We start from the raw sequence: 25518 nt of genomic DNA, 5'->3' as shown, positions 1-25518 counted from the left end.
TGCCGCCTCACACTCTGCCCCCTCCCGATGTCGTCCAAAATTCTGCAGCCTCAAGTCTGTACTCACCCCGAGTCCCATTCACCCATCACCCACTGTGCTCACTGTGGCCTACACTGGGTCCCAGTCAAGCAACGTCCTGATTTTAAAATTCTCATCCTTGCTTTCAAATCCCTCCATGGCCTCACAGCCCCACAGCCCTCTGAGATCTCTGCGCTCCCCTTGAGCGTCCTGATTTATGCTGCTCCGCCATTGGCGGCCATGCCTTCAGCTGTCGGGGCCTTGAGCTCTGGAATTGGTTCTGTAAGGCTATCTTCCTCTAAGACGCTCCTTAAAACTGACCTCTTTGACCAGGCCTTTGGTCCCATGTCCTGGTATCTCCCCACGTGACCGGGTATCAATGTTACTGCTCGATAACGTTCCCTGTGAAAGGCCTTGGGATGTTTGACTGTGTTATTAAGGCGCTATACAAATGCAAGTCGTTGTTGATGAACATCTGAAGCGTGAGAATACAGGTATGAGGAACAGAGTGATGAGACAGTGGAGGGGTGCGTGAGTGATTAAAACCACGTTATGCGCCTTGGATTGATGGTTGCCCTCACCCTCAGCTGTCAGGCGCTGGAGTCTCGGTAGAGACTCCCCTCGAGTTTCCGTGTACCCCACAGCTTGCACCAGGTTTACACGGAATTTACTCCCCTCCCTGTCCCTATGACACCAAGTGCAGCCAATCCCAGGAAAAGCGCTCCACCACACCCCCCCCCCACCCCTCCGCCGACAAAGACCCATCTTTGCTTCATCGGGCGGGATTTTCCAGTCCCGCCAGTGATCCCAGCTGTCGGCGTAACAGCAGTGCAGTTGACAGCAAGGAAACTTGCTCTTATACATTCCAAGGGGCAACATTGGCAAGTTCAGAGACAGTGCAGAGGTCAGGGGTCAGAAACAAAAGAGGATGATTCGCCACAGGGTCTGACTTTAAAGAGGGATTCTGCCCACAGCTCTCCCTTTGATAAAACAGATTATCCCCTTTCGGATGAGTGCGGCTCCAGCTCAAGAACCTCAACAACGTTCAGGACAAAGCAGCCCATTTGACTGGCACCTCTTCCACAACCTTAAACATTCACTCCCTCCACCACTGACGCACAGTAGCAGCACTGTGTGTACCGTCTACAAGATACCCTGCAGCAACTCACCGAGGCTCCTTGGACAGCACCTTCCAGACTCTACCATCCAGAAGGACAAGGGCAGCAGACAGATGGGAACACCATTACCTGCAAGTTCCCCTCCAAGTCACTCACCATCCTGACTTGGAAATATATCGGCCGTTCCTTCACTGTCGCTGGGTCAAAATCCTGGAACTCCCTCCCTAACAGCACGGTGGGTGTACCTACGCCGCACGGACTGCAGCGGCTCAAGGGGGCAGCTCACCACCACCTTCTCAAGGGGCAATTAGGGATGAGCTAAATGTAAAAGGAGAAATATTATCAAGCACATTCTGAATGTTATCTCCTTAACAGGTACAAGCTTCATCAAATTCACTGTTCAAATCAGATGAAGTAAGTTAGTAAGGACATGAAGCCCCTATCACTTAGTTATCACTGTTTACTCAGTTAACAAAGGAACAGGAGGTGGCCATTCAACCCCTCGAGCATGTTCCATCCCCATTCAATGAGGTCATGGCTGGTCTGCAAGCTAACTCCGGATACTTGCCTCTGCCCCATAGTCCTTAATACCTTTGGATTTAAAAAAATGATCAATCTCTGATTACAAAAATTAACAATTGATCCAGCATCAATTGGAGTTCTGAACTTCTCCCACCCTTTGCGTGTAGAGATGTTTCCTCATTTCACTCCTGAAAGGTCCAACTTTAATTTATACACTCTGTCCTCCTCACCCTCGTCTCCCCAACCAACTGAAATAACTTCTTTCCATCGACTCCACCTGTTCCCTTTAATAGGTTGAAAAATTTGAACAAATCCCACCCCCTTAACCTTTGAAATTCCAGGGAATACAACCAAGTTTCCAGCATCCGCAGTTTTTTGTTTTTATCTCTGTGTTTAATTGACTGCCACTTCAAGAAATGCCTACCTCCTTGAAGAAGTTCTGTTCGTCTCTGCGACAAGATTTCCGTATCTCTCCAGCTTATATTTCACCCCTTCCTGGGATTTACCTAGTTCTGTCGAAGGGTCATGAGGACTCGAAACGTCAACTCTTTTCTTCTCCGCCAATGCTGCCAGACCTGCTGAGTTTTTCCAGGTAATTCGGTTTTTATTTTTGTTTTGGATTTCCAGCATCCGCAGTTTTTTATTTTTATTTTTATATTAGTTTATGTCCCTCTCTTTGTAATTTAACCCTTTGAGGTTCAGGTGTCATTCTGGTCAGTCCACAATGCAACTCTCTTCCTTGGTCAATGTACCTTCCTAAGTTGTGGTGCCCAGGACTGAACACAGTAACTCCAGATGTGGTTTAACCATGGCTTAAGTTGAAATAAGATTGCACAGAAGACATCAACACAGGAACAGGCCATTCAGCCCAACCAGTCCATGCTGGTGTTTTTGCTCCTATCAAGCCTCCTCCCATCTTTCCTCATCCAAATCTAGCAATGTTACCCTTGATTCCCTTCTCCCTCATTCGGTTGTCTACCTTCCCCTTAAATGCACCTGCACCTGCACTATTCACCTCAGCGACTCCCTGTGGTAGCAAGTTCCACATTCTCACCACTCTCTGGGTAAAGAGGTTTCGCCTGAATCCCCGATTGGATTTCTTGGTGACTCTCTTATATTGATGGCCGTGAATTCTGCTCTTCCCCCACAAGAGGGAACATTCTCTCTGTATCCACTCGTTCAAAACCTCAAGACTTCTGCTCCCTTGTATTCTAGTCCTCCACAAATAAAGGCAAGACCCTGGGGTGCCATGGGTAGCGTCCCTACCTTTAAGCCAGAAGTTGCAGGTTCAAGTCCCACCTGAGGGTTTGGTGAATGAGGAGAGTGTGGTCACAACATGCCAGAGCCAGTTGACTATCAAAGCGGAAAATGCTGGATAAACTCAGCAGGTCTGGCAGCATCTGCAGAGAGAGAAACAGAGTTAGCATTGTGTCTGGTATGGCTGCTCTTCACAGTAATAAAGCTGCAAATCCTTCCAACATACATGCCAGTGGTAGGTGGTAAGAGTGGGTGAGATTGTGATGGACAGGAAGTTGGAGCCTCTTCCATCACTCTCCCCAGCTCCAGACTATAACCCGTGTGTAAAAGTACAAGTTCCCATAGCAACTCAGCCTCCCTGAGTGAACTATAACACTCCACCCCAAATAGAGGGCCAGCATTCTATTTGCTGAAGGTGTTTGTGATATTTTAATGATCTGTATACCTGGACCACCCTCTCCCCTTCCTCTGAAATCCCTCGAGTCTATCAAAAAAATTGAATCGAATAGAGAGCTCATTGACCCTTTTGGGACACCTCGAACGATCAGAAAGGAACAATGCCCATTTAATAGTTGCATTTAAATCGAGTTATTGCTTTGAGTGATGGTGTCGGGTAAGGTTTAACGCAACTGAGAAAGGACTTGCATTTCCCTAGTGCCTGTCATAGCCTCAGGACGTCCCAGAGCGCTTCATAGCCAATGAAGTGCTTCCTGAGTGTTGTCACTGTTGTAACGTCGGGAACGCAGCAGCCAATTTGCGCACAGCAAGCTCCCATAAACAGCAATGTGAGAATGAGCAGATGGTCTGTGTTTTTTTTGTGTGATGTTGCTTGAGGGTTAAATGCTGGCCAGGACACTGGGACCCCCTCCGGCGCTCTCCTCCGAAATAGTGCCATGGAATCTTTCACATCCGCCCGAGAGGGCAGACGGGGTTTGGACCAGGTGCACAATCCTGGATGAGACGGTAAAGACAGATTGGTATGCAGTTCTCCGTCAAGATTCATTGCCCAAATTGTGCTACATCAAACAACAGCAACTTTCATTTATATAGCGTCTTTAACAAAGCAAAACATCCCAAAGTGCTTTAGAAGAAGGCCATTCAGCCCATTGTGCCTGTGCCAGCTCTTTGAAAGCTCTATCCAATTAGTTCCACTCCCTCCCCCCACCCCCACCTCCGCACATTTTCCCTCTCCAAGTATCAATCCAACTCCCCTTTTGAAAGTTCCTATTGAATCTGCTTCCGCCGCCCTTTCTGGCAGCGCCTTCCAGATCACAACAACTCGCTGCATTTCCTTTATTTATCTATTTATTCTGTCATGAGATGTGGGTGTCACTGTTGCCCGCCCCTAACTGCCCTCGAGCTGAGTGGTTTGCCAGGCCATTTCAGGGGGCAGTTATTGCTGTATAGGCCAGGCCAGAAAAGGACAGCAGATTTCCTTCCCCAAAGGGCATAAGTGAACCAGATGGGGATTTGTTTTTAACGAACAACCGGCTTTGCAATTCCAGATTGCTTATTCACAATCTCACCACAAGGAGGGGCTGTTCATGCCCCGCCCAACAAATAACTGAACAAAGAAAATGCCAGATGACCTAAGTAAGGATTCAAATAAAATTAAAACCAACTCCACAATCACGTGATTCCTTTTGTACATTGCGATATCCAATGCCTTTTTAAAAAAAGTGCCTTCATTCAAGATTTCCCATGGTAATTTTAATCCCCCTGTAAACCTGTTCTTGGAGGTCATATTACTGGGATGTTGATGGCCAAGTCTGAATTGTGAAAAGACTGGAAATAGGATCGCACGAAAACGTTGGGAAGGAGGTTGCGATGAAGCGCTTTGGGACGTTCTAATAATATCGAGGGATATGGGGGTAGTGCAGGACAGTGGCATCGAGATAGAAATTCAGCCACGATTTAGATGGATGGTGGAGCAGGCTCGAGGGGGGTGGGTGAGGGGCCATTCCTGCTCCTATGTTACTGTGTTTTCTTTTGGTACAAAAAACTTCTTTAGTAGCCAGGGCCAGAAGTAAAGGAAGACAATAACTGAGGGAAAAGGGTGCTCTTGGGGGTCTCACATTGAGCTTCCCCTGGTACAGGCTCCACGTTGACATTCCTCAGCCTACAAGACAGGGGGCGGTAGCGGCCGGGTAAAACGATGCTTTACCTGCTGGCCGGGATGATGGGTTTTCATGCCGCATCATTCCCCAAATCGGCCTCATTATTTATGCATTCCCAGGAAACACGCGGCTTCCGTGGCACTATATTTGAAGTCCAGCCGCGCGCACACATCTCAGCGCTTCCAGATCACCACTGCTGCACACGGAAGACATGGCCCTGAAACGGAAGAAGACAACAGCCGCCAGGTTCAGCGACGTGCCCCTGGAATGCCTTTTGGATGCCGTGGAGTCCCGCTGGGATGTCCTGTACCACCCCCCACCCCCCCCCACCCCTCTCTAGCCGCAGGATGGGCAGCAATGTGACCAACCAGACTTGGGAGGCGGTGGTCAGCGTCAACGCCCTTCAGAAGAGAACAGCCACCCAGTGCCGCAAGAGGATGAATGATCTCCTCCGTTCCGCCAGGGTAAGTCACTCTACTCATCACTCACAACTCACACACTCACAAACCCATCACACACCCACAGGGCCCTCACCCACTGCCAGTTTAAGTGACATCACCATTCACTCTCTCACACTTACTGACATTGTCCTCACCCTGTCCATGGGACCACTCACCACCCACACAGGCCGGGCATACTTATCATCTGGCCCGGCAGGTGTCCTGTTTACACCTTCTCCATATGTATCCATGCAGGACAAGCTGGCACACAACAAGAGGGAGAGGTCACAGACCGGTGGCAGAACGCCCGAAATCAAGGTCCTCACGGACTGTGGAAACAGAGCCATCCAGCTGGCTGGCGAGGATCTGGAGCGTTCCTGTGCTGACAGTGAGGTCAGTGCTGCTCTACCCTGTGAGGATCCAGCAGCGCAACATCCATCAGACAGCCGGGCCGTGAGTGATGTGTCCTCGTTCACAGGCCACTTCCATACTCTCATTATCTCTCCTCTCTTCCGCAGGCACATCTGCTAAACAGCCGACAGAGTCCCTGACCCAGGGACTCCAATCAAACCCCGAAGAAACCTCTGGAGTGGAATCTGGAGGCCCCCTCCCTGAAGTCCCATCACAGCCTCACCCAGACCCTCCACCAGCGCAGAGACACACACCTTGGAGGGACCTGGCTTTAGAGTAGCTCCTGGTGAGCATAATCTGCTGAGCACATCTCACTTCCCGATCCACAGCAGACGGAGGCAGGGAATTCCCAGGTCCCCGGCACTCGCAGGACTGCTGGAGGCCAGAACGTTGCTGAGTCCGAGTCAGATGATGAGCCTCTGGACTCAGTCATTGCACTGTCGCTGGAGCTGCACAGGCAAGCTGGGGAGCATCAGGAAGGGATGTCTGCTGCACCCCTCAGATTGCAAGGCACGATGGAGGAGTCTCCGTCTTCAGTCTGAGTTGATAGCGCCGGCATTGCCAACGCATCAAGGTCAACACTGGCACGGTGGCAGCCACCATGGAGACCTTGGTCCAGGACATCACTCCTGCCCTGCTGCGCGGGCTGAACTACATCACTGATACCATTGTTGGCCTCCAACAGTGTGTACGTGAGAGGAGTGCTGGGCAGCTCGGTCTCACTCCAGCCACCCCTGCTCCACATGGAGTCAGCCTGGGGCCCTCGGGCACCCATAGGGAGGAGGATCAGCAGGTGCACACTCCGAGCCCACCCACCCAGGGGTCTCTGGGAGTGTCCGGTCCATCGGCCGCCTGTTTCTGTGACCTCCGTAGCTCCAAGTCCACAGGCCGAGGAGGGAGTCACTGCCACACAGCAGGACCCCGAAAGCAGGCCGAGGCCCTCAAAGTCTCAGCCCTCCAGAGGACTCCCGCCAGGGTCATCACAGACAGGGCTTCACAGTCAGCAGGCTGTCTCCACCTCCACTGTGGATGTCTGGGGAGCACCAAGACGTAGTGGCAGGATTAGGAAGGTTAAGGGGAATTAGTTACACAGCCTGGACACGGGTGTTGATCACTTGTACATAATGTTCACTATTGTCAATAAACTCCCAAGAATGTCTCCCTGCCTGTGGCTCCTTGTTCTGATGAGCAGTGTTCTTGTCACTCAGATGTGAAACCTTTCTGCACAAGATAAAGGCAGTTGTCTCAGTCCAGGGCCTCTTCCCTGTGTCTGTGCAGCCTTCAGACCACAGTGATGGTCCAGCCTCACACTCCCTGGAAACATTACTGATGTCTGCACCTCGGTGGTGCTGGTCATTGCTGCCAGAATGTAGTGGGCAAGGCCACAGAGTTCTCCCATTCTCTCAATGTGCTCTCAGTGTCTGTAAAGTGAGGCTGGACCCATCTCTTCAGCATCTGTGACCACTGATGCTGTTCTCCAGCTCCTGAAGGGCTCAGGTCCTGAAGGTGAACAAAGCATCAGATACTTGTAAAGTTTCATGGCTGCGTCTCTATGATATGACCCTGATCATGGAACGCAATCGATCTGCCCTCGGCCAGACAGGAATCAGACATTCTTAGAGGCCATGTGAAGATCTATGGAGTGTCCTCACTGCATTATCATCTCCCTGTGTTTGAGTGACTATTAGGGCCTCCACTGCATCTCCATGACAGGAGCGTTCTCACAGAGGCTATTTGTGCTGTTATAAGCCAGACCGGAGTCAAACGTTCACAACTGGGATGTGAGGGTCTACGGAGACACCTCACTGCATCTGGTCATCATCCACCACAAATCTAGCAGCTATGAGGGCTTCTCTAGCGCATCTGCCTCGTCAGTGCAAGGGCCTCATCCCCGTCATTGTCGCCTACCAGGACCACCTCACCCTCATCCCCATCGGCATCCTCCTCATTGGAGAAGACATGCAGCTCCTCCAACTCCTCCTCAGCCAGCTCCTCTCCCTGTTGCAGCGCCAGGTTGTAAAGGGCGCAGCAGACGACGCTGTGTGAGACTCTCTGTGGACTGTATTGCAGGGCTCCACCAGACCGGTCCAGGCACCGGAACCTCATCTCCAGCATCCCGATGGTCTGCTCCACCAAGCTGTGAGTTGCTGCATGAGCCTCATTATAGCGTCTCTCTGCTGCAGTCTGAGGCTGCTGCACGGGTGTCATCAGCCACAGTCTCTGCGGGTAACCCTTGTCCCCGAGGAGCCATCCCCGCAGCTTCTGTGGACCCTGGAAGACTCCAGGGATTTGTGAGCGACTGAGGATGTAGGTGTCATATGCACAGTCCCTGGAAACCATGCGCACACCTGCAGGATCCATTTCTGGTGGTGGCATACCAGTGAGTGGAAGCCCTTGCAGTTGATGAAGTCCACTGAGTGTAGCAACGGAGACCTGAGCACCACATGAGTGCAGTCAATCGTACCCTGCAACTGTGGGCGAATCCAGTCGCTCTTGCCTCCTGGCTGACTCGGTCCCGGGCGAAATGCACCGAGTCGTGTGCTATTGCGAAGGTGTCATCTGTGACCTCATGGATGCATTTGTGGGTGGCGCATGGTGAAATTCCACAGAGGTCACCTGTGGAGCCCTGAAAGGAGCCACTGGCATAGAAATTGAGCACCGCGGTCACTTTCACTGCCACTGGCACTGGATGCCCTCCATGTCCCCGTGGCGCCAAATCCTGCAGCAGGTGGCAGACGTGACTGACCAGCTCCCTGGACACGCATAGTCTTCAGCGACACTGATTCTCGGTCAGTGTCAGGAATGAAAGGTGGCCTCTATAGGCCCCGGGCCTCACTAGGTGCTGACTGCGACGGCTCGTTGTGGCTCTATGAGAGCGTGTGTGAGAGACCCAGCCACCCCTACTCCCTGAGGTCGCTGCTCCTGACTGCGCAACCAGGAGCCTCAGTCGCTCCCTCCTCCATCAACTTTGCTCTGTGTAGGCCATTAGGCACACAGCTAGTTCACCAGGATCCGTGATCCTAGTGTACGCCTCCTACAGGATGAAAGAGGGAGACACATGGCTGTGCTAACCTGTCCTGGTTAAGTGTTAAGGCCCCTTAAAGCACCCCGGAGAGCACCGGTCACCACTTGGATGACCAGAGATTAGTGCGCTGCTTGGCTGCCCGAAACCCCACTCTCCTCCACCCCACTCCACCCGACCAATGGGTGGCAGCTTTGCCCACTGGACTGCAGGCTGTGGTCTCAGCTCAGGCACAGGCATTCTCCTAACCCGCACTGCAAGGCTGCACTGTTAGCTTGAACCATGGGGGAGGCTGGTCCAAACCGGGATGCTGACATTGCAAAGGGGCTGTGAGCGCCTCCACCAGTGACTACTCCACGTCCAGCGTTAGCAGGGAGGTAGTATAACGAGCGCAATCGTCCAGCTGTTCTACAGTCCACGAAAACACTCATGACTTTGCGATCTGTGCCGAGAGGGTCAGGGGAGGTGAAAAGATCTGGAGCACTCGGTGGCATTTTGATGCCTCTGCGTTGCTGGAGCGGGCAGAGAAGCTAGAGACCTGACTCCAATCATATCAAGGAAAGGAACACAGTTAACGCTTCGAGTCCCAATGACCCTTCAACAGAACTAAGTAAAAATAGAAAAGAGGTGAAATATAAGCTGGTTGAAGGAGGGTTGGGACAGGTAGAGCTGGATAGAGGGCCAGTGATAGGTGGAGATAACCAAAAGATGTCATAGACAAAAGGACAAAGAGGTGTTGAAGGTGGTGATATTATGTAAGGAATGTGCTAATTAAGGGTAGAAAGCAGGACAAGCAAGGTACAGATAGATAGCCCTAGTGGGGGTGGGGTGAAGGAATCGAAAAAGGCTAAAAGGTACAGATAAAACAATGGAAGGAAACACATTTAAAAATAATGGAAATAGGTGGGAAAAGAAAATCTATATAAATTATTGGAAAAAAAAGGGGGGGATCGGAAAGGGGGTGGGGATGGAGGAGAGAGTTCATGATCTAAAATTGTTGAACTCAATATTCAGTCCGTAGGCTGTAAAGTACCTAGTCGGCAGATGAGGTGCTGTTCCTCCAGTTTGCGTTAAGCTTCACTGGAACATTGCAGCAAGCCAAGGACGGACATGTGGGCATGAGAGCAGGGTGGAGTGTTGAAATGGCAAGCAACAGGGAGGTCTGGGTTATGCTTGCGGACAGACCGAAGGTGTTCTGCAAAGCGGTCACCCAGTCTGCGTTTGGTCTCTCCAATGTAGAGGAAACCGCATTGGGAGCAGTGAATGCAGTAGACTAAATTGAGGGAAGTGCAAGTGAAATGCTGCTTCACTTGAACGGAGTGTTTGGGCCCTTGGACGGTGAGGAGAGGGGAAGTAAAGGGGCAGTTGTTGCACTTTCTGCGGTTGCATGGGAAGGTGCCGTGGGAGGGGGTTGAGGTGTAGAGGGTGATGGAGGAGTGGACCAGGGAGTCCCAGAGGGAATGATCCCTGCGGAATGCTGCCAGGGGTGCTGAAGGGAAGATGTGTTTGGTGGTGGCATCATGCTGGAGTTGGCGGAAATGGTGGAGGATGATACTTTGAATGCGGATGCTAGTGGGGTGATAAGTGAAGACAAGGGGGACCCTATCATGGCTCTGGGAGGGAGAGGAAGGTATGAGGGCGGATGCGCAGGAGATGGGCCAGACACGGTTGAGGGCCCTGTCAACGACTGTGGGTGGAAACATCGGTTAAGGAAGCAGGAGGACATGTCAGAGGAACTGTTTTTGAAAGTGGCATCATCAGAACAGATGCAACGGAGGCAAAGGAACTGAGAGAATGGGATGGAGTCCTTATAGGAAGCGGGGTGTGTGGGAGTCAGTAGGTTTGTAATGGATATTGGTGGACAGTCTATCACCAGAAATTGAGACAGAGAGGTCAAGGAAGGGAAGGGAAGTGTCAGAGATGGACCATGTGAAAATGATGGAGGGGTGGAAATTGGAAGCAAAATTAATAAATTTTCCCAAGTCCCGACGAGAGCATGAAGCAGCACCAAAGCAATCATCGATGTACCGGAGAAAGAGTTGTGGAAGTGGGCCGGAGTAGGACTGGAACAAGGAATGTTCCACATACCCCATAAAGAGACAGGCATAGCTGGGGCCCATGCGGGTACCCATAGCTACACCTTTTATTTGGAGGAAGTGAGAGGAGTTTAAGGAGAAATTGTTCAGTGAGAGAACAAGTTCAGCCAGATGGAGGAGAGTAGTGGTGGATGGGGATTGTTCGGGCCTCTGTTCGAGGAAGAAGCTAAGGGTCCTCAGACCATCCTGGTGGGGGATGGAGTTGTAGAGGGATTGGACGTCCATGGTGAAGAGGAAGTGGTTGGGGCCAGGGAACTGGAAATTGTTGATATGATGTAGGGTGTCAGAGGAATCACGGATGTAGGTGGGAAGAGACTGGACCAGGGGAGAGAGAATGGAGTCAAGATAACGAGAAATGAGTTCCGTGGGGCAGGAACAGGCTGACACGATCGGTCTGCCGGGACAGTCCTGTTTGTGGATTTTGGGTAGGAGGTAGAAGCGGGCCGTCCGAGGTTGGGCGACTATCAGGTTGGAAGCTGTGGAAGGAAGATCTCCAGGGGTGATGAGGTCAGTGACAGTCCTGGAAACAATGGCTTGATGTTCGCTGGTGGGGTCATGGTCCAGGGAGAGGTAGGAGGAAGTGTCTGCGAGTTGATGCTCAGCCTCTGCGAGGTAGAGGTCAGTGTGCCAGACAACAACAGCACCACCCTTGTCAGCAGGCTTGATGACAATGTCAGGGTTGGAACTGAGAGAACGGAGTGCAGCAAGTTCAGAGAGAGACAGGTTAGAGTGGGTGAGAGGAGCAGAGAAATTGAGACAACTGCAACACTCGGTTGGGGACAACTCTTTGCGCTGGAAGACCAACAAGTTTCGGGCAGACCAAAGAGCGTATTTCACCGAGTTGATGATCCTCCAGCTGCAGTTGATGTTTGTCTCGGTGTGTGTCCCTGGGAACAGCCCATAGAGCACAGAGTCCTGTGTCACAGAACTGCTCGGGATGAACCTCGACAGAAACCACTGCATCTCTCTCCATCTCTCTCCAGGCCTCCTTTGCAAAGGCACAATCCACAAGGAGGTGATCAAGGGTCTCATCTCCCACCCCCTCCAAGTCGCCTCAACTGCAAGGCTGCCCTTAAACCGACAACGCCACCCCCCCCACTCCCCCCCACACCCCAACCGATGATTGAAGTCCAACAGGCGACTCAGGCGAGCGCTGCACAACGTTACTGTGCGCTGGCCTCTAAGTCTCCCTCAAAGTGCGGGCCGCGCAATTGCGCGTCTCTGATGTGCTGTTGTGAAACATGTCGGTGTGCTTTGCCACCGACCTGGACGGACGACCCAGCAGTGTGGAGGGGAGGGGACGATTTTGGCAGGTTGTCCTGGTAACCGATAAACAGATGCATTACAATGAGGCCCTGGAGAATGTGGCAGGAAGCGCCAGAACTGAGGTTCTATCTGTCAGGACTGTTTGACTGGGGATGGGGCAGGGTGGCGGAGGGGGGAGGGATGCACTGGGGGCAGTGGGGTGTGTGGGGTGTTTAATGGGGGGTGGGGGTTGGGGGGCGGGGTGGTAGAACTGATGTCCAGCTAGGAATGAAGTGGAAGACTGAGGTTGCCAGTGGTCTGATTCAGCCTCAGTAATGGGCAAGGAGAGGGATGGAGTCACTTGCCTGGGCAACACTGATCGTAGGGAGTGGCAGAGTCAGTTCTCTCCATTCGCATTCAGCTGACACAAATACAAAGGCTGTTCGAAATGAATGACCTACTTAAGTAACTGGCCGCTCCCTCAGGTAGGGTGAATCATGTTGCACTTGAGTTGGCAACAAATCAAAAACCTTTTGTGACCAGCATCGATTCTAAGGTCTTTCCTGCCAAAGGAATTGCTCCCTCTACGTTTCTCTCCATAAAGCTGCCTTTGTTCCCCAACAGAGAGGGTGGGTACTAACTCCAAACTTGATAAATCAGCTGCTATCCTCTGGAACTTGTCAAAGGCTTGTGCACTCTCTCAGCCTTGTGGAGGCATTCGTTGCCCATAATTGATAGAACTGAAGTGAAGGGTCAAGAGCTTTGTCGGAGGTGGTTAAACACAAGAACAGGAGGAGGCAAAGTCAGGGTGAGTCCAACAGTGTCTCGACAATGACTTGTTTGTGACTTGAGGGGCTGTGGAGAGGAACAGGTGAGGTCAGTTGATTTAGGAAATAACCTGTTGTAGTCTATATCTCCACAAGCACAATGCTATCTCATGCAATTGTTATTTTGCGCAGCTACAGGATATAATTATTTATTTAAATTGTTGAATCTTACAGCAAAGGAGGAGGACATTCAGCTCCTTCTGTCTGTGCTGGCTCTTTTGAAGGAGCTTTCCAATCAATCCCCTCTCCTGCTCTTTCTCGATGACCCTGCATGTCTTTTCTTTCCCCACCTCTCAGCTCTATTTCCATTTCCTCTTTTCAAAGTGGAATCTGTGTTGCTGCCTGAAAATCATAACAACTCACTGCATGGAAGAAACATTACACCCACCCCCTCCCAACCACCACCCCCCGACCCCCAACTCAGTCCTTTAGCCAATTATCTTCAATTTGTGTCCTCTGGTTACCAATCCTCCTGTCGCTGGAAACAGTTTAATCACAGTCGGCTTGCCGACCGGGTGCCAATCAGTACCCTTTCTTCTGCAGTATAATTGTTGTGATCCTTTGAAATTTGGCATTCTTGCATTTGTCCTGATGAGTGAAGGCAAACAAGGTTCGACAACATGTCTCTCTTAGCAATATTCTCCTTGATTACTGTTATGGCACAGCTGATGGTAAATGCTGAGTTGTTCAAATCCCAAAGGGAAACTTGAAGTAACTTGTTTAGCAATTTGTATAAATTTCGAGATGCATGTCTTAAATTCAGTAGTAATAAGACCACCGAATCTTATAGCTTTTCACAAAACTAGATTAAACATTTATCAACAAGAAAAATGATTTTTAAGCACACACATATGCCTACAAATTACTACTATAATAACTTCTAAATCCCCCAATTGATTTAACTCCCAATTACACTTTCATTAAGGCAACAGTAAGACAGATCGATTTTAAAAGACCCAGGCAAAGAAACATGATACCCTGAACCAGTTGACTTCAAGGTGAGTTTTCTTAACTTCAGTTCTTGGTAAACAGTGTAGATGCTGAAGGCTTTTCACACTTGTTAGATCTTAAAAATGCCTACCCTTACATACAGCCTTCACTCCTTTATACATATTTCCCCTTTGACTACAAATTCCCATTGTTTCACTATGTCTTTGGACTTTTCCCTGCTAATAATACACATCTCTCCTAGTACTAAATTTTACCAGTAATCTTTGGGAAAAATAAACACACTGTTTCTAAACTTCACATGACCAGATGACACATTTCACCCCTTCTTTGAAAACAATCTAGTCTTGTTTATTTAAAAATGCAAATTTTACACTATATATTCTAAAGATCCCCCCTGTTTACCATGTTTGCCTTTAATCCAATTAATCTCTCCCTCTCAATCTCTCTATCTCACATACACAGACACGCACACGCACACACACACACACACATGCACACACACATGCACATATACGCAGTTATGTCACAGCAGTTGGTAAAGGTTGAGTTGTTTAAATCCCAGAGGGAATTGAACAACTGTCATCACCTATATTTTCAAGTGGTACATTTGAGATGCAGCTCTGAATTCAGGAATGAAACCACCGAGCCTCAAGAAGTTTTTTTATATAAACTAAATTAAACATTTATTAATTTTACAAGAAATTAAACACATGCACATGTCTACAAATTACTACCATAATAACTTTTAAACAAATCCCCAAATTAATCACTTCCAGTTAAACCTTCACCAAGACAACAATAACCCATAGACTTTAAACAGACACCAGGCAAAGCACATTTGACATTGCAGATTCAAAATGAGGTCCCTTGCAATTTGGTTCCTTTGCAGACACAGTTGTGGGGCTTACAGGCTGCTTAGATCTTAAATGCCTCTGGTCTGCACATACAAAGCTCCTCTCTGTTTACTTTGAATGTAAATTCTCATTGTATCACTAGGTCTTTGAACTCCACCTCTTCTAACAATAAAACCCCTTTCATGGCACCAATTTTATTACTAATATAAACACATTGCTTGGTGTCTCCTAGTTAGGTGTAAGATTTTACTCCTTTCTTTTGAATGGTTTATTCAACAAATGTAAATGTACTCTTTACCCTTGAGCCTTACATTTTTCTAATTAACATCTCAAACTATTATACGTCAAAGCACCCAGACTATCTGGCTTTAATCCAATTAAGACACACATGGACACAATCATAGACACACACATAGACACAGACACTACTACAATTCCAATTTAAAAATAATTTCCAATAACATTATACACATTAATACCTCTTAATCTCACACACACAAACACACACATCCCACTATTACTCAACTTTACAATAAATTCCAATAACATTTTGGAAATTATTATAACTTCCTGACATTACTCAATCCAAATACCACATGGGCTGTGACCATCTTCGCTCAGCCCTCTCCTTGCCAATTAATGTGTGGCTCGGCATGCGGTGCACAGCAAGATCCCATGATCACGCTGCCTCCCTGTGGTGTTGAAGGACAAATGTTAGCCCAGACGGCGGGAGGCATAACTCACCAGCATCCCCCTCCTGTCAGTCCCACCCTAGGGCCACACATGTTAAAAGATGCTGTTCTTGATCATCACAACACCGAGTGTCATGGTCAAGGCTAGAGACACTTAAGGCTCGGTTTGTCTTCCTTTAATCTAGGGGAAATCAGGATGTTCTGCCGGCTGGAGACACGGACATCACAACTATTACTGCTCTTCATAGTTATAATCAGTTTCAGCTTCACTATTCGAACAGTTTACTATTTTGCAAGTCAAAGGTGAGTTGAAACGGCAACTATTAACCTGTTTTACAGCGCAGTGTGAGATAATGTCAAAGTGGAAATAATAACTTCTTCCTCTACCTAACCTCTGTCATCAATATTGGAAAACACTCAACACTCAACAGAATGACGGTGCAGAACAGGCCACTTGACCCAATAGGTCCAAGGCTTCTTTCATTCATTCAGGAGATGTGGGACTCGCTGGCAAGTCTAGCAGTAATAACGGGTGGAGGCCATTCAGCCCCTCAGACCTGTTCTGCCATTCAATGAGATCATGGCTGATCTGCGGCCTAAGTCCATATGCCCAGCTTTGCCCCACGTGCCTTAATGCCCTTTGTTAAGGAAAATCTATCAATCTCAGTTTTGAATTAAAAATTGATCCGGCAACAATTGCCGTTTGTGGAGGAGAGTTCCGGGCTTCTACCACCCTTTGTGTGGAGAAATGTTTCCTCATTTCAGCCCTGAAAGGTCTGTCTCTGATTTTTAAACTCTGCCCCCTAACCTTAGACTCCGCAAACAGAGTGAGTAGTTTCTATCAACCCTATTTGTTCCCTTTAATACCTTGAAAGCTTGAATCAAACTGCTCTTTAATCTTCGAAATTCCAGGGAATGCAAACTCTAGTTTGTTTATCTGCCCTTGTACCCTCAGAGTCCAAATATCCTCTTATCACCCAACCCTAATTGTCCCTTAAGAAGGTGGCGGTGAGCCAACTTCTTGAACCTTTAGCAGCACCTTCGTAACTCGTGACCTCTACCACCTAGAAGGACAAGGGCAATAGACACGCGGCAACACCAACGTCTGGAAGTGCCCCCCCAAGTCACTCACCATCCTGACTTGGAAATATATCGGCCGTTCCTTCACTGTCGCTGGGTCAAAATCCTCAAACTCCCTCCCTAACAGCATGGTGGGTGTACCTACACCACAGGGACTGCAGCGGTTCAAGAAGGCAGCTCACCACCACCTTCCTTTGGGCAACTAAGCACGAGCAGCAAAGGTTGGCCCAGCCAGTGAAGCCCACATCCCATGAAATAATTAAAAGAAGATGGGAGGTGGACCAGGCGATCATTGAAGTAGTCAAGTCTCGAGGTAATAAGGGTATGGTTGAGGGTTTCAGCAGTTGAGCTGAGGCTGAGGTGAAGACCCCTCCTTTAAGCTGCTCCTTAAAACCCACCTCCTGGACCAGGTTTTCCCGAATGTCCCCCTCCTGGGCAGCACTCCCGCGAAGCGCCTCGGAACAATTCGCTGCGCCAAAGGCGCTATGTAAAAGCAAGTTGCTGTTGCATGCGATAACTTCCTGTGACTCAATCTTTGGCTGTCGGACAGCAGTATTGGAGCCTCTCTGGAGCCTAGCTGCGCTCCCAAGAAGCACGTGGCGTTCCTGAAGACGCACAAGACGGCGAGCAGCACCATCCTTAACATCCTGTATCGATACGGGGAGCTCCGGAACCTCAGGTTTGCCTTGCCGTTTGTGGACCATTTGGGCTACCCTCAAAGATTCAGGGCAGAATTCGTCAAGGACTTTGCTAAGAGCCGTGTCAAAGAATATGACATCATCTGCAATCACATGAGATTCTATTTACCTGAGGTAATTAGATATTAGCGTATTGCTGAAAAAAAGATGCATATTGTCGAAGTTTTTCATCTTGTACTCATCAGGACAGTATTGCAAGATTACCAAATCGCATCAGTCCCGGGCATTGCACCTCAGGAAGGATATATTTGTCCTTGGTGGGGATGTAGCACAAATTCACCGGAGTGACTCCTAAAAGAATTCAATTACGAGGCCGAGTTGCACAAACTAGTGCTCGGCTGAGTTTCAAAGATTAAGGATTTGTTCTCACTAAGATGATTAAGATGATTGAAGGGTTCGGATAGAGAGAAATTATTTCCTCTGGTGGGAGCAGTGTGAGGGGGGAGTCCAGAGCATGGTGGGGGGGGAGGGGGTGGGTGGCGGAACCTTTAAATTCGAGCCAGGCCGCTCACGGGTGATGTCAGGAATCACTCCTTCACACAGAAGGGAGCAGGAATCTGGAACTCTACCCCCCCCCCCACCCCAAAAAAAAGCTTTGGTCGCTGGGAGCCAATTTAATTCTTCAAAACTGTGGTCGATAGGTTTTTGTCGGGTAAAGGAATTAAGGGTTATGGAACATCAACGGGTAGATGGAGTTAATATAGGGATCAGCAGCTATCTAAATGAATGGCAGAACAAGATTGTGGGACTGAATGGCTTCCTCCTGTTCCTCTGCCTTTCTACTTGCTACTAACTGCACTTGCCCTTAAAATCTTTGACCTGTAAAGTTCCTGGAATGCACTTCCTGAAAGTGTGCTGGAGGCAGATTCATTCAAGTCTTTAAAAGCAGAATTGGGAAGTTATCTGAAGAACCAAGATTTACAGGGCTACGGGGAAAAGGTAGGAGAGTGGGACTAGCTGAGTTGCTCTTGCAGAGAGTCAGCATGGATATGACGGCATGAATGGCCTCCTTCTGCACTGTAACTGTTCAATGATTCTAGATAGCCAGTGGGCTAATGCATTCAGCTGCTGAAACATGTAGGCAAGAAGGTCCTAGGGTTAGGGTTAGGGTTGTCATGGAGAGAATGCTCCTGATCTCAGTAGAAGCTAGCTCAATTCACTTAGCCTCATGTTCCCTGTGATAAATAGCTTCGGGATTCCTTTCGATCCTGCAAACTCTGCTAGCATCAGACGAGACTGGGAACAGGTATTCACATGTGAACCTGCATGGAGAACCCAGCTGGCTGGACATGTTTAGAGAGTAAAACAGATAACCAGTAAAATTCGCAACCCTTTAACATTAAAAAGAAAAGGCTGCCTGTGTCAGCGAGAGTTGAAAAAATACTATTCTAGCAGTTACAAAAGCCATTTGTTAACATTTACCCAGGGCTATCATTGCATAATTATGAATGCTTGGCTGATTTCCATAGGCTTTAATTATCTAAGCAGGGCATCCTACATTCACAGTTTGATTGACAGGTCAAAGGATTAGCTATCTTTGATGTGGAGCTATGATTAAAATTTGTTTGGTTTTATAAGAGATAAAGCAGTGGGCCTTCATGAATGGGAGTGATTTTTTTGATATAATGAAGACTATAATAAGTATTTGTTTTATTTATCTCAACACAGCTCCTGTGGTCTGCCTATGCTGGATACTGGATGAGTTGGCATGGAAGGTGTGAGGAACAAGCCTGATGGGTGGGAGGGCTTGAGATGGCACTAAGTTGACATGGGAACTATAAGGGGTCATGGGGATGGGTAAAGCACATGATCTGGTATGAAGAATAATGAGGGACCGTTGGTGGTGGCATGGGGAGTGGATTGGGAGAGTGATGGGCTAGGGGTGAGGGCTAGAGGACTTAAAATTTAACAAAACAACTGGGACAAAATTCCAGAGAACTGAGACTGGCCTTTTAACCACATGTAACCAGCCTGCCTTGATATTCATTAGGCACCACAACCCCGCAACCGACCCCCCACCCCCACCCCCCCACCCCCCCCCACACCACCACCACCAATCCGCCCAACCCCCACACACACCCTGTCACTGCCACTGATCTGCTCTCTCGGGGGTAGTGGGCCCAAAGCCAAACCTAGCAGGGCTACGGAGCTAGAGCGGGAGGGGAAGGGGGCAGGATGCAGTGGGAATAATTGTATTGCTCTTCTGGGGGGGAGGGGGGAGGGGGGGCTGGCATGGCTTTGAAAGGCCGAATGGTCTCCTTCTAGGCTGTAACTATTCTATGACGAGCTAGCCTCAATGTGCTGTCATTCTTCGCCGAAAGTAAACATATTTCTGACCCCTACAGGTGATGAGGGTGATGCCGAACGGTTCGTTTTATTTCTCCATCATCAGAAATCCCGTCCAATTGGCCGAGTCCGCGTTTGCGTACTATCACTCTGTGTCGCCGGCCTTCAAGAGAGCAGCGAGTCTGGTTGAGTTCGTGCTGCACGCCGACACATATTACAAGAGCTCGGAGCCAAACAGTCACTACGCTCGGAATCTCATGTGGTTCGACTTCGGCCATGACAACAACATGGCCGACATCCCTGTCTACGTCAGTGCCGTTATCAGCATGCTGGAGAGGACCTTTGACCTCATCATGGTGGCCGAGTACTTTGACGAGTCGCTGGTCCTGTTCAAGGAGGCCCTCTGCTGGGAGATAAAGGATGTGGCGCACTTCAAGCTCAATGCCCGCTCCAGTGACTCCATCAGCCCGCTCAATGCCACCATGGCCGAGAAGGTCAAGGCCTGGAATGGACTGGACTGGAAGCTCTACTGTCACTTCAACGCATCCTTCTGGCAGCGAGTCGCCAACTACGGCCAAGAGAGGATGCAGCAGGACGTCGCTCGCTTGAGGGTGCTGCGCCAACGCCTGAGCGCTGACTGCCTCCAGGGCGGCGCTCCCGTGACGAGCGAGCAGGTCACGGCGGCGAGACTCAGGCCCAGAAACTTTGGCAAAGCTAAAATCCTGGGCTACATCCTCAAGGCCAACCTGACCGGCGACAGGCTGGCCCTCTGCCAGCGGATGGTGCTCCCGGAACAGTATCACCTGGACCACCTGCAGAAGATGCAGCCTCTGCCACCGCTGGCCTGAGAGACATGCCGGGCGATGAGCAATGGTGGCCCGTTGAGAACAAGAGACTTTTTTGGGGAGCGGGTGAAGGAACAGAGGGGGAGCATTTTGATGTAAATAAGGATGGCAGCTGTCACGTGATTACACGGTAAATTAGTGAGCATTTAGAAAGGACTCCTTAAAGGCAAGGTGCGCTGGACGAGTTTGATCGGCGCATTTCGGGGAACTGTCGATCAGATGGCTAAGGGAAAGGTGATGGATGATGCTTGGTCACAAATGTGCCTTAGAAAGCATTGCACGTGCCTTTCCGCTCTGTGAACTTACTGGTTTCTCTTGCCATTGTGCCCAAGTAGCAACTTTTCAGATGCAGATATGGAACTCGACCCACAAGGGAGTAGTTGTAGATGAAATTAAGGGGAAGCTGGATAAACCCGAGAGAGAGAAAGGAACAGAAATTTACACTAATGGGTTAAGATGAAGCAGGGGTGGGAGAGGGCTGGTGCGGGGCATGAATGGGCCAGTTGGGCTGAATAGTCCATTTCTGTGCTGGAAACTCACTCTAATATTTCCACGGGCAATTGAAGGAGAGGGGGACACAATGATAGGTCTGTGGTGGACTCCAGGGGTGATGGTATATTTAGGGGAAAATTGGCCATTGCTGGAGATTCTCTGGTTACATCAGATAGGTAAGAGTGGAACCAGGTGAGTACAGCCCTACTGAGCTGGACAATGGAAATGAGACACCTACCTTCACGAAAAAGAGTACTTAACACTAAGGGTTACGAGAGTAATGAAAATTTCATTGCCTGCCAAGTGCTTTGGGATGTTATGAGGGTATTGAAAGCTACTATAGAAAATCACATTCTTTTTAATATTATATGCCATTTGTACAGCACTGTATTTGCTTTCTACTGCTGCTCTGGTAAATCATTTGATTTTAAATAAATTTGATTAGCCATTTTAACCTGCACCAAGGTGGTTTTAATGTGTGACCATTTCACAGAAACTGTATGCAAATTCCAATTTTGAAGATTTCTATTTTAATATTTAGCGAACTTTAACGACAGGTGGAGGGGTTTATGGCAATAGTTTAAAAACAAGAGATAATGTATTATAGCCCAGGTTGTTACATTCAATGACTTACGTGGTGAAGGTATAAATCGGGATGCCCTGATCCTATCATGAATATAATCTTTAGATCTTATAAACTTGCCCATTTCTCTCCTGGAAGAGGGTGCTAGCTATTTTATATATATATATATATATATGTGTGTGTTCTAAATGTTTGAATCAGTTATATTCCACCATCTTAATAATATTGTCACTTTATTATTCGTTCGTGGGATGTGGGCGTCGCTGGCTGGGCCCAGCATTTATTGCCCATCCCTAATTGCCCCTTGAGAAGGTGGTGGTGAGCTGCCTTCTTGAACCGCTGCCGTCCACGTGGCGTAGGTACACCCACAGTGCTGTTAGGGAGGGAGTTCCAGGTTGACCCAGTGACAGTGAAGGAATGGTGATATATTTCCAAGTCAGGATGCGCAGTTGAAGGAGACGTGGCGAACGCTGCAGTGCATCTTGTAGATGGTACACACTGGTGCCGCTGTGTGTCGGTGGTGGAGGGAGTGGATGTTTAAGGTGGTGGATGGGGTGCCAATCGAGCAGGGTTGCTTTGCCCTGGATGGTGTTGAGCTTCTTGAGTGTTGTTGGAGCCATAGTCACAAAGCAAGTGGGGAGTATTCCATCACCCTCCTGACTTAAGCCTTGTAGATGATGGACAGGCTTTCGGGGGAGTCAGGAGGTGAGTTACTCTCCGCAGAATTCCCAGCCTCTGACTTGTTCTTGGAGCCATAGTCTATGCAAGCAAATACAGGAGCAGTTTTGAGTAGCAATTCTCATATACTTCACGATATTAACTGCGATCAAAGCAAGCATTTGTGTGCCAAACAGGACGGACTCCCACATTCCATATTTCTTATAATGAGTTCAATCTGCAGTACTTGGGGCACAGTCTAAATGAATATGTGAGGCCTGGATAAGGTATCAACCACATCTCTGTTTATTGATCTGCTAACAATTACTAATTGTACCTTAGTACAATCGCTTCTTCAGACTAATAGGCTACTCCCTTCAGAAGCGTAGAGCTAAACTCATTAATTGTTCTGTGCCTTCCACTACCTTTATGGGGCTTTGTCCACAATTCTGGCCAACCACAGCACTCGGAGGATATTACAGCACCCAAAGAGAGCTCAACACAGATTCACTGGGGGCTGAGACGCTAAGGGCTACATATACTAAAGCTGGAAACTGGAAAAAACAATATCAAAAGACAATCTATGGGAGGTTGGAAGAGAGAGACAGAGAGGAGAGAGGCAGATATAGAGGGAAAGAGAGAGGAACAGAGAAAGAGAGACGAGGAGAGAGCAAGACATAGAGAGTAAGAGAGAGGGAGAAAAACAGAGTAAGAGAAACAGATGTGAGAGAGACAGAGAGGAGAGAGATAGAGGTAAAGGGAGAGTGAGAGAAAGAGAGAGAGAGAGACAGAGAGGAGAGAGATAGAGGGAAAGGGAGAGTGAGAGAAACACAGAGAGGAGAGACATAGAGGGAAAGGGTAAGTAAGAGAAGCAGAGAGGAGAGAGATAGAAAGGGAGAGTGAGAGAAACAGAGACAGAGAGGAGAGAGATAGACATAGAGAGAAAGGGAGTGTGAGAGAAGCAGAAAAAGGGAGCGAGAACTAGAGAGAGAAAGTGAATGAGAGACGGAGAGAGAGAGAAACCTTTGCTTCCACACGTGTGTCTTCACAACCTCAGGGTGTCTCAAAGTGCTTTACTTCTGAGGTGTTAGCCATTGTTGTAAGGTCGAAAGTCTTGCGGTCAACTTGCGCACAGCAAGCTCCCACCAATGGCTCTGAGGACTGCTGCAGGCGATTACAGTGAAATATTGGCAATGAGCAATGAGGAGCCACATGAAGGATTAACACAAGATAGGAAGGGAGGGAGGCCCTTCCATTTTTTACTGTGGCCACAACATCTCCATTTAATTGTTGTTGATTGTGTGCGTTCTCCTCGGATGAAGGTAATGTTGGCAGAGGGGTGCCCGGTGTCCATGCTGGGTAACAGGGGTGGCCAAACTCTCTGAGTCTTTGTGCCGCATACAATAATCTTCAGGCACTCGACAGCCACGTGACATGGGGCAACTTTCACAGGCCCCTTTGCATTACTGCTGCAAATACTTTTGTGAGGAAATATATTTAACCAAACGTGTGAGCGCATTTGAATCAGGGTACCTGTGGCCCAGTGGGCAGATTCTTACGCTCCTATGCACGTGCAGGTGAACAGACGCAATAGGAGCAGGAGCAGGAGCAGGCCACTCGGCCCCTCGAGCCTGCTCCGCCATTCCATGCTATCACGGCTGCCATGCTCTGCCCTGCATGGAAGTTTTCCCTCCCTATGCGGACAGAGGCTGCAGGTCGGAGGGTCAGCAGCAAGAGGGCGGGTTAGGGAGCAGAAGGGGATGGCGGCTGAAAAAATGGCGCCGATCGGCTCGACGCTCAGTCCCTACGTCAGTCCAATGGGAAACTATGAAGGGAACCTCACGACGGGCCTGGGGTGGAGACTAAGGCTTGGTCCTGTCTCGGTAAAGCACAATCGAGCTGCCTGGCGATCGTGTCCAGCAAAGTAAACAAAACACAAAGACTCGGGAATGGGAATTCTATCAGTCCAGCTCCCGCCTATTCCATCCTATTTCTCTCCAGAAGCACATTTGGGTTAAGAGTCTCCCTGGCCTGTACTTCCATCTTGCAAATGGGTTGCCAACCCTCCAGGATTGGCCTGGAGTCTCCGGGAATCGAAGGTCAATCCCCAGGTCACTGCTGTGTGCAAATCCCAGAGCAAAATCGTCAGGACATCAAAAGAGATTTTTTTTTTAAAAAAAAATCATTTTCTTTTAATATTTCTTTGTAGCGGGTATAAAAATATTTAAAAGCAAAATGCTCTGGATGCTGGAAATCTGAAATTAAAACAAAAAGCGCTGGGAAAACTCAGCAGGTCTGGCAGCAACTGTAGAGGGAGGAACAGAGTTAATGTTTCGAGTCCAAATGACTCTTCTTCAGAGCTGAAGGTGTTTGGAAGGTGATGGGTTTTGTGCTGCTGGAAAGGTGGGGGGTTGGGGGGGGGGACGGTGCAGGTGGGTGGAGCATGTGGAGCAAAAGAGAAGGTCAGAGGTAGGTTGGAGAGATTAAATGACAAAGGCAAAGGGAGTGGTAACGAGAAGTGTTAAAGACTAAAGCAGGTGTCAATAGCGGCATAAAGGTTAGTCCTGCCCGAGAGCAAGAACGTGTTAACAGCAGAACGAGGGTCAGCGCTTTCTGAAATCAAAACATGAGACAAGATACGGACTGGCCCTTTGGGGTGGGGGGGTTGAGGATGGGGGTGGAAAAAAATCAAAATGAAGGGCATAGAAATAAATAAAAATATCTAAAATGGGGGAAAAAGCTGTGTGTCAGACAGTTAAGCATCATCCAATTGGGTAATGAGTCCAAATGTATATATATTTTCCTCCATACCTTCTGATCATGGCATATGTGCTAATTAATTTCCTTCACAACTAATTAACTTTTATAAACCCTACTACTCCCAATAAACTTAACTACTGCTATTGTAAAAACCTCACTGCTAATAAAACCTTACAGCTAGCAATAAATTGTACCAGGGCAAAACGAGCAAAGTACTTACCGACCAATCACTTGCCTGGTTCCCTGTGACGTCACAAGGTCGGTACACAGGCTGAGTTCCAACGTCAGCAGCAAGCCTCCTGGTCCCCTCTCTGTCTCTACTGTCCCCCCACCCACTCCCCCCACCCCGCACACTTTGAAGCCTCTGTGCCCACTCTCCATCCCATACCTCTCGGGCCCTCGTTTCCCCCTCGCACCCCCTACCCTCCCTAGCCAGCCTTGGGTTGCTAGGGCTGACCTCACTGCCGGTACACGTGGGAGCTGATCGCCATATTTTCAGAGGCCTTTCAAATTCATCAATAATTAATGATTTACACGAGCACAGAAT

General features: G+C 48.9%; 1 protein-coding gene across 1 annotated transcript; it reads left to right on the top strand.

Annotated features, from left to right (window-relative positions):
• Nucleotides 1-469: 469 nt before the first annotated feature.
• LOC121272236 (galactose-3-O-sulfotransferase 4-like) lies at nt 470-20482 on the top strand. The gene is made up of 4 exons (XM_041178763.1): nt 470-512; nt 15756-15873; nt 17201-17462; nt 19694-20482. Exons 1-4 carry the CDS (start codon nt 470-472, stop codon nt 20480-20482), a joined length of 1212 nt encoding a protein of 403 aa, XP_041034697.1.
• The last annotated feature ends 5036 nt before the right edge of the window (nt 20483-25518 follow it).

Source organism: Carcharodon carcharias, chromosome 33, assembly GCF_017639515.1.
Source record: "Carcharodon carcharias isolate sCarCar2 chromosome 33, sCarCar2.pri, whole genome shotgun sequence".
Lineage (NCBI taxonomy): Eukaryota > Metazoa > Chordata > Chondrichthyes > Lamniformes > Lamnidae > Carcharodon > Carcharodon carcharias.
This window is presented reverse-complemented; position numbering and strand designations above follow the sequence as displayed.

What these genes read in the sequence shown, in the direction of transcription:
- LOC121272236 (XM_041178763.1), top strand. Translation starts at nt 470, where the DNA reads ATGCAAGTCGTTGTTGATGAACATCTGAAGCGTGAGAATACAG. An exon ending in TCTGAAGCGTGAGAATACAG is followed by an intron (nt 513 to 15,755) that starts GTATGAGGAACA and finishes CCTTTAATCTAG; the next exon opens with GGGAAATCAGGATGTTCTGC. An exon ending in TGAGATTCTATTTACCTGAG is followed by an intron (nt 17,463 to 19,693) that starts GTAATTAGATAT and finishes TGACCCCTACAG; the next exon opens with GTGATGAGGGTGATGCCGAA.